General features: G+C 42.8%; 1 protein-coding gene across 1 annotated transcript; it reads right to left on the bottom strand.

Moving 5' to 3' along the window:
* Positions 1–24: 24 nt before the first annotated feature.
* NUP42 (nucleoporin 42) lies at positions 25–7,202 on the bottom strand. Its single transcript, XM_064166945.1, has 7 exons — positions 7,040–7,202; positions 5,659–5,908; positions 5,475–5,569; positions 5,106–5,182; positions 2,626–2,712; positions 936–1,020; positions 25–805 (listed from the first exon to the last, which is right to left on the bottom strand). The coding sequence occupies exons 1-7, from the start codon at positions 7,155–7,157 to the stop codon at positions 261–263; spliced, it is 1,257 nt and encodes a 418-aa protein (XP_064023015.1). The 5' UTR covers positions 7,158–7,202; the 3' UTR covers positions 25–260.
* Between the last annotated feature and the right edge of the window lie 1,635 nt (positions 7,203–8,837).

Here is an 8,837-nt window from a genome sequence, read left to right on the forward strand (position 1 = left end):
TCACAGCACAGAATACAAAAGAACTTTTTTAAAAAAAAGTCACTTTGTTTATTTCCTGGATGATAAAAGGACATCCATTCCAAAATGATCAAGGAATGATAAAAATCAATGTTCAGAGGTTTATACTATGTGTTTGTCATTACTGAAGACTTTAAAGGAAAATTAACTCAAATGGATGCATTTTGTTTCATTGTCTCACCACAAAATTGTATGGTTAAGTTGAGAAGTTACAAAATCATTTTAGAATAAACTTAAAGGTCCTAAATATTTAAAAATTCTAATGGTGGAGGCTTAAGAGGAATCTTTCCTAATGTAAACTTCTTTGCTTCAAATTGTTTCAGCTCTTCAGCTGATAAGTCGCTTTTCGGTGTAAATAACTTCTCCAATGTAGTGTTTGTGCCTGCCAAAAACGATGATGTTACATTCTGTCCAGAGGCACTGGCAGCCTGCCCAAATAAAGTACTGCTTGAATGCGAGGAAGAAGCTGCTACTGCTGTATTAAAGGATCCAAAGGCAGTAAATGGAGTAGTGCTGGAAGAGTTCATGGCGGAAGAACTGCCAAACCCTGAAAACCCTGAAGTTCCAAAACCACTCGTTGTTTCCGAAGTTTTAAATGAGAAGGAGGCTGCAGATGGAGCTGTCGGGTTGCCAAAGCCAACAGAATGGGACATGCTTGGTGAGGACGTCATGCCGGCAGAAGAGCTCCCAAAAGCAGGGGAGTTCCCAGATGATCCACTGCTGAGACCGGTGCTTGTTTTAAAGGAGAAAGTGCTGGCGCTGTTACTGCTGCTGCTCCCAGGAAAGCCTGCCATTATAAAATGTATCAAAAAATGTTAGCCTGTGCACACCTGGGCCATAAACCACTGCTGCATTTTGATAATGCAAAGTAGTAAAATTCAGGAAAATGTTAAATGGTTCTTAATGCAGGAACTTACTTGATGACCCAAAGCTTGGTGTTACCTGCCCTCCAAATCCAAAGGCAGGCACTGGCTGAGTGACTGTGTTCTTTAGTTCAGACAGCTTTAAAAATTCAAAACAAATAAAAGTAGGTTCCAAAACAGGGAAATCTCTTTCAATAAACGCTTAAAGCAAAAATATTGCTGCTGTGTCCAACTTAATACAACTGAGACTGATTTAGACCCTGATCATTGTTCATTATGACTGCATGCACTTGCACCTATGAACCAAGTGCTTTAAGGCTATACACTGCTTTCTGCAAAACACTCCAGAAACACAAATACCTTATGCTTTACAGACTTTTTTTGTCTGTCAGTCACTGACTTGAACACCACTTCCAGCTCTCATTCTCATCTCTTACCTATTTCAGTTAGCGCTTTGTGACCCTATTGATGCCATAGCTTTGACTTGGTGTGTTTCTTCACCTTGGTGCATTTAGTCTTCTATGCTAAAACCTCACCTTCAGTATCAAACACACAGCAAAGGGTGTGACCATATCACTCAGCCTTTCATGTACTTTGTGGAGACTCTGCTTAAACCAATTACTCTGTCTTCCTGATTATTCAATATTGACTAACTCAAGCATTCTTTTTGGACACATCTAGATTCACAAGTCCTCACCTCAGGAGCAACTATTAGTTACACATTCAAATTTTACTCAGTTTCTCTCCCACCTTTCTACTAGTTTCTCACTGTGGCACAAAATGGTCAATCTATTCTAAGACATCCTGGAAGATAATTCTAACTCTGTCTGCTGATTATAGCTTGGGAATGTTAACATCACCACAAGAGTACTTGAGTAGATCCCGACTTTAAGCTGTGGATACTTCCATATGGTTTGCAATAACAGTATTCCACACCCAAGATCCAGCTGCTACCTTGCTAACACAGAACCATCACTATTTCAACAAAAAGGTTTTGTAATACCCCCTTGCAGTTCACAGATTTCATGATCCCAGAGAAAGGACCCAAACACTTGTGTTCACAGCCTTTCATGCTCACCTGACTCAAGCAGTGCTAGGCTATTCAATTACATTGCTATCACCTATGAAAAAACACAGAGATAGCAAGATAGGGCAGTTTGAAAACTGCAATCACTATTCTCTTATGTCACTCTCCCTTATACCCTTTCATTTTGTCTAACGTTCTCAAGAGCATTCTAAGATTACTGTCCAAGGTCTTTGTGCTGCCAAATGGCCAAACACTTTCAAGCCAGATGAAAGGCTGCAAGCACCAGAATATAACACACCATGGTTGAGATTTTCAGAACAGTTCATAGACCTGCAATAAAATGGCCAATGAATCTAGGTACCAAATATTTTTGTCTCTCTGCTATTTAGAAGCAAACACAGATGCCCTAAAAGAATCACATATATTTGGTTGCAAAATACAGCATCCTGTGATCTTCAAACCAATACTTATCACTTAATACTTTGGTAACAGCTGTAGTTTCTATGGAATACTGCAAGATTCCTCCATGAAAAACCAAGTGGCACATTACAAACTGCCATGTCTTAGAAATCTGGCTACCAAGAACTAAATATTTGCATTTCAAAGGCAGTTTGGTGGAATGTGTAAAAGTTACGAGTCAAATAAAAATACGCACCCAAGATTAATGAAAAAAATGACACCTGGAACTGAAACATTTTACCTTTCATTGACACTTACCAAAGCTGCTCTTGTTGATGAATCCAAAGCTTTCAACTGAATCAGGCGATTTTTCCATTGTGCTGCTAACTGCTGGACAGAAGCGATCTAAAAAGGAGTAATAAAAGTGTGGGGTTAGAATTGGTGAACACTTGGGAAGAAAAAGAAAGAAGGAAAAGAAAAAAGGAAAGGTAGAATGACTTGATGACTACTTGAGAACTATACTGAAAGAAGAGTTCTAGAATTTAAAAAAGAACTTCATTATCTGGGAAGAACCATAGAATGGTCTGGGTTGGAAGGGTCCTCTGAAGGTCATCTAATCCAAGCCCCTCTGCAGTAAGCAAGGGCATCCTCAACTAGATCAGTCTGCCCAGAGCCCTGTTGAACATCTTCAGGGATGGGGCCTCAACCATCTCGCTGGGCAACTTACTCCAGCGTTCCACATCCCTCATGGTAAAGAACTTGTTCCTAACATCCAATCTCCATCTACTCTAGTTTGAAATCATTGCCCCTCGTCCTATCACCAAAGGCCTTTGTAAACAGCCTCTCTCCAGCCTTCTTGTAGGCAGCCTTCAGGCATTGGAAAGTCATTATTAGGTCCCCTCAGAGCCTTCTCTTCTCCAGGCTAAACAACACTTACTTTTCTGAAACTTCAAGGTGAGAAACTGAAATTTTTGTTACTAACACAGAATTCATCTACATTCTCTTACTATCACCCTTAAGTCATTATCTTTACTTCACATAACAGCAAAATACTTTTTTCATAATCTGGGGTTTTCTAAATCTAAGTTTTATCACTACCTGAATGAGGTGCTTGGGAAAAAAACACACCAACCAACCACCCCAAAACACAACACATACAGATAATGCAGTTTTTAAGTGTAAGAGAACAAACTCTTCAGCCCTTGCTTTACTTCTGTGTTCACTCATTAAACTGAAGTCCCAAGAGCTGCCTCAGCTTCTCCCACACTTTCAGGAAAAAAAAAAAAAAGCTCATTTTCAAAACACTGCAATCCAGAAGACTTTAAGAGCATCATCCTATGGTATTTAGCTTTGCAGAAATTAACTTCCTGATTTGAAATCAGCTCCTTTCTTTAATGTGATCTCGCAGGTCACTGTGCAGAACATAAACCAGACTCTTTGTCTGGTAACTATGACTGAAGTATTAAGAAAGAAACTGTTCATTAAAAATTTACTTTTCAGGAATTTCAAATCTGAATTTCCTCTATTTATCAACACATCTTATTTGAAGCCTGGCCTAACTGAATTGTCCTTAAAAATGTACCAAGTAAAGTGTAAATTGTCTAAAATGCCTGCAGAGCTGAATAAGTCATCTTTTTTTCTAAATAAATCCCTTCATTTTACCAATGAGTCCTACATCAGAAACATCAATAATTCTTTTGTATCTTGTCACATGCTGGGAGATCATGTTGCTCCCTGTCAGCTCTTACCCAACAGACTGGAAAAATTCAGATTTTGACCTAGTTTAAGAATAGAAATGCATGCTTTGGAAAAAACATACTGTGCTTAAAGTTGTACTTAAAGTGTTTTGTGAGAAAACTCTATCATACAGTTGTCACCTACACACAGACCTTCATGACCTTGCACTCAGTGCTTTAGCAAGGCCACAAATGGTAGTTTTTTTTTTTAATAGCCAAGCATAGTGAGTTGTTTAATTTAATTCTTTAATTGAAGCTGTTCTAAAAAAAAAATCAGTCTGTCTCTGAGAATGAATCTCTGGTACTTCTAAACACATGAACTAAGAGTGGTGACAACAGTAAATCATTCTGCAACACAGAACAAAGAGGAAGAGGAAAGACTGCAGCACAGCTTGCATAAGTTTTCACTTGAGTCTGTCCAACTGTGCTAGCTTCCTTGGCATTGATAAGACTCTGAAGGAGGAGCAACATATACAAACTTAGAGTGAGAAAAAGACGTTTTTTGCCTACAAATGCATATATAAATACTGCTTTAGAAGCATCTGCTATTTTCAGCATTAATTCCCTGCAATAAAGGTATGTGAAAGAACAAGGTCAAATAAACTCACATAGTACTCAAGCTAAAGCACTATAAATCCAGCTGTGACAATAAATCTCACTAACAGTATACAAAAGATTAATCTCCTGAGACAGGATTAAAAAACTACAAATAATACAGAAGAACAGGGACAAAACTAAGACAAGTAGTGTCTAGGTTTAGAAGGATGATAAATTTAGGTCTATTGACACCACTTTTTGTAGGAGCTGAAGCATCTAGACAGGTAGGCCACCAGTTTTCTAAGCCCAGATCTGACCACTTAACCTATGATCTCAGACAGAAGGTTACAGTACAGCATACAGAGCAGCAGGTATTTTTGCAGTCTACTTGGAGTACCCTAAGTTTGGCATTCTGACCAGTATCTAAGTGCTTGGTAATGAAATGAGTCACAAGTTGCCAGCCAAGAACAGAAGCAAGCTCTCTTGTGTTCACGTCACAAAAAAAGGCATGTTCTAAATACTTACATAGTTTTGAATGTTATTGTTTGCTCTGCAGGTATAGTACTCCAGATGCAACTCTTCTGGTGAGAAATCTGGGAAACCTGTAAGGAGAAAAAAAAAGTAAGGCTTCCAATTGCCCTCTGCAGTCATGAAGAAATGGGCTTTGGTATATTATCTGTAAGACAGTTACAGGCGGAGACACAACCATGACTCATTAGAGAACTTCAAAGACTTGAAATATCCAGAACTGCCATAGTCCAGTGTTCTTTTCTGTTGCATCACAAGGTAAATCATCGCCTTACAAATGGTTCTGGAGAGGTACAACAGCATAGACAAGTCTAAGAAACATCCTGAACAGCAGCACTAAGCAGCAACACTAAAAACACTACCTACCTGAGATATTTGGCTTTCCTTTCATGGGTGAATAAGATGAAAATATCCATTGTCCTGAAGATTCCCAAATTTCCATGTCTTTCACTACACACTCTCTAGGAAACGAAACAAAATAAAATCACAGATAAAGGTGAAATTAGATGGTTACAAGAAAACCAGCAAAGGCAATTGGACTGTGACTTACAGAAGTCTCTCCTCTTCATCTTTATAGCCATCAGCAGTACTTTGACTGGTCAGCAATGCAGAGAATCTGTTCTGTGAAAAGCCTGCATTTGTGCTGTTGTCACCTGATGATCCCAAGTCTGAAGAGCCAAAAAATCCTCTTCCTTGATCTCTGCTGCCACCCCATGAATTAGACTTAAAGGTAGATGGCTGGATAACATTAGTGTATCTCTGGTTAGTGGTACCCCATCCTCCTCCTCCTCTGCCAGTACCTTCCATTGAAAACAAACAAATCAAGACAAGTCTTAAGTCATTAAAATATGAAACAATATGACACAGAACCACCGAGCATATGGGGTTGAAAGGAACCTCTAGAGATCATCTATCTCATCTAGTCCAAACCCCTTGCCAAAGCAAGCTCACCTAGGGCAGGCCACACAGGAACACCCAGATGTGTTTTGAAAGTCTCCAGAGAAGGAGACTCCCACAACCTTTCTGGGTAGCCTGTTCCAGTGCTCTGTCACCTGCACAGCAAAGAAGTTTCTCTTCACGTTGAGACGGAACTTCTTGTGTTCCAACAGAAAGTATAGCTATTCTTATTGTGCTGTTAAAACGCCTGAAAAATGCATTTGTTGCCTAATGACTTAAACTGGTTACATAGTAAGCTTAACCCATCAAATCACCCAGGAGAGTTCTACCATCAGAGGTAAATGTGAAACCCATCAGCACGCCAAAACCAATTCGTTGGCACTACAGAAAAACGACTGTTTCAGTCCTGCTGGTATTTTATCAACTAACTACCTCAGCAGAAAAAGAACAGTACAGTAGAGGGTCCTGCCCAAATAGTTAGAGCAAAGGCTGTTACACAGAGCCCTGCCCAGCTCAGTTTTCAGAGCCTGGGCACATCCATGCGCGTTGCATGCAAACTCCGACGCTCCCTCGGCAAGCACAGCAAAAAGCACCCAGAGCCGCGCTGCTGTCCCGCCGAATCTGCCTCTACCCGGTCCCCAGCGTGGCTCCTGCGCACCGAGAGCTTCCACATGCCCCTATCTAACTACGAAACAACCTTCAAAAGGTACAACGCGAGATGCTTGAAGCTGACTGCCGTCAGAGCTTGGCTTTCCGAAGCTGTTTTACTGTTTTCTCGGTTCCAGAGCCGCTGCCACAGCTCGTCCGCCACAGCCCAACATCAGACGCTTCCAACAACATCCCAAGGCAGGAGGGTCGGGAGCGGGACTGCTTCGCTCCGAAGCTCCCTTCTGCAGCAGCCCGCACGAAGCCCCGGGCAGACCCCTCCGCTAAGCATTCAACAAGCACCACCGCCCAAGAGGCGGCCCAGGCAAGCACGACGGCCTCCTCCTCCACCCTCAGCGCCGCGGAGCGCCAGGCCGTCGAGCTCCTACCTTGGTGCTGGGCGGCAGAGGGCCCGGCGCGGCCGCGGCCGCCGCCCCGAGGATGCTCGTTCCAGCACCTCTCGCCGAAGCGGCAGCGGCCCTGCAGGAAGAACTGGCAGATGGCCATGGCGGCCGGCGCCCGCCGCGGCCGTTCTGACGTCCGAGGCGAGCGCCGCTGGCGGGGCGGGGCCGGAGCCGGAGCCCCGGGAGAGGGCGGAGCCCGCGAGCAGCCGCCGCGCACCGCCGCCCGCAGCCGCTGGGAGCTCCGCCCTCGCTGAGTGCGGTCCGGAGCAGGCCAGGCAAAGAGCTGTGGGGGAACAGCAGGCGGGAGGAGGTGAGCACTGGTTGCAGAAGATGATTACAGGTTAAGGGGGATGCATTTTGCTACAAGTCTCATGCGATGCTGGGTTTGAATGTCTAAATCAAGGGCACTAACGAGAGGGAAGCTTGGAACAAGAGCAGCTGTAAAGGAAAACCGTACTGGAGCTGCATCAGCACACACCTGTGGTGCACAGCTCTGCTTCCAAGTTCTTGGGCTGGCTTGGAAGTGTCTCAAAGCAAAATTTGAGACAGCCTTATCTCAAGGCAGGCAGATCTGCCTGCAGGCTTGGTCCCTCTTTCATGCTCTGCCAAACTCCTACGGTGAAGCTCAGGCACTGCTTTGCCCTTGCTTGTTGGTCCCTAGCCCCGTGAAAGCTGCTGAGCGAGCACAAAGGCCATAGGAGAACGCTGAAGGCTCTCCTCTGCCCAAAAGTGATAACATATTGAATACAGAGAGCTCTTCTCCACCTCCTCTACTGTCCATTTATCCCACAGAAACATGAAGTGGTAGCAGGCTTTTAAAGCAAGGCAAAGTGATAAACTGTTATTTCCAGTTGATATGATTGTAGTTCTGCTTCATCATTATAGGTACTTAAAGAGAGGCCCACACTAACAGAAGTCAGCCACTACAAATTCTTGTGTGACTGTGATGAAGGCTCTAAGACTGAAGCGCATCACAAGCCAGAGCTGTACTGATACTTGCCTGCTCAAGAGCCAACGTTTTCTTCACTTCAGAACATCCTCTAGAAGGCTTCTTAACAAAATATATATCCCAATATCACTACAGAAAGGTACCTACCAAGCTTTGAGAACCAGACAACAAAATTCCATCAATTCACATAAATGTAGCAAGTATTTTTGCAGTTGCTTACGGTTTTAGATAAAAATATCAAAACTGCCAACCACAATCTCTTTATGATTGATGAATGCCTTCAAGTTTATCTCCCCCCTGACCATGTTAACATCAGGAGTTTTTCACTTGAACTTAGAAAAAAAAATACAAAAAAAAACTTTTGAGGGTGACAGAGCACTGTACCAGGCTGCTCAGAAAGGTTGTGGAGTCTCCTTGGACAGAACTTCCAACACCCACCTGGACAAATTCCTGTGCAAGCTGATCTAGGTAGACACCTGTGGTAGTACAGGAGTTGAAGTAGATGTTCTTCAGAGATCCTTTACCGCCCCTACAATTCTGCAATAAAGTTGCAGCAGGGAAGGTTCAGATGGGATATTGGGAAAACTTTCTTCACCGAAACAGTTGCCAAGCCTTGGAACAGGCTGCCCAGGAAACTCGCTGTCTCTGGAGGTACCTAGAAGGGATGTAGTGCTTAGGATCATGGTTTAGTGGTAAACTTGACAGCAATAGGTTACTGGTTGGACTCTATCTAAATAAATTGTAAACATTTTAAAGTTCTGATGGTGATGGCTTAAGAGGAAAAGGGTTTTTTTGCTTCAAATGGTTCCAATTAATCTGATAATTTGCCCTGTG

This window comes from Pogoniulus pusillus, chromosome 28 (assembly GCF_015220805.1).
Source record: "Pogoniulus pusillus isolate bPogPus1 chromosome 28, bPogPus1.pri, whole genome shotgun sequence".
NCBI classification, from domain to species: domain Eukaryota; kingdom Metazoa; phylum Chordata; class Aves; order Piciformes; family Lybiidae; genus Pogoniulus; species Pogoniulus pusillus.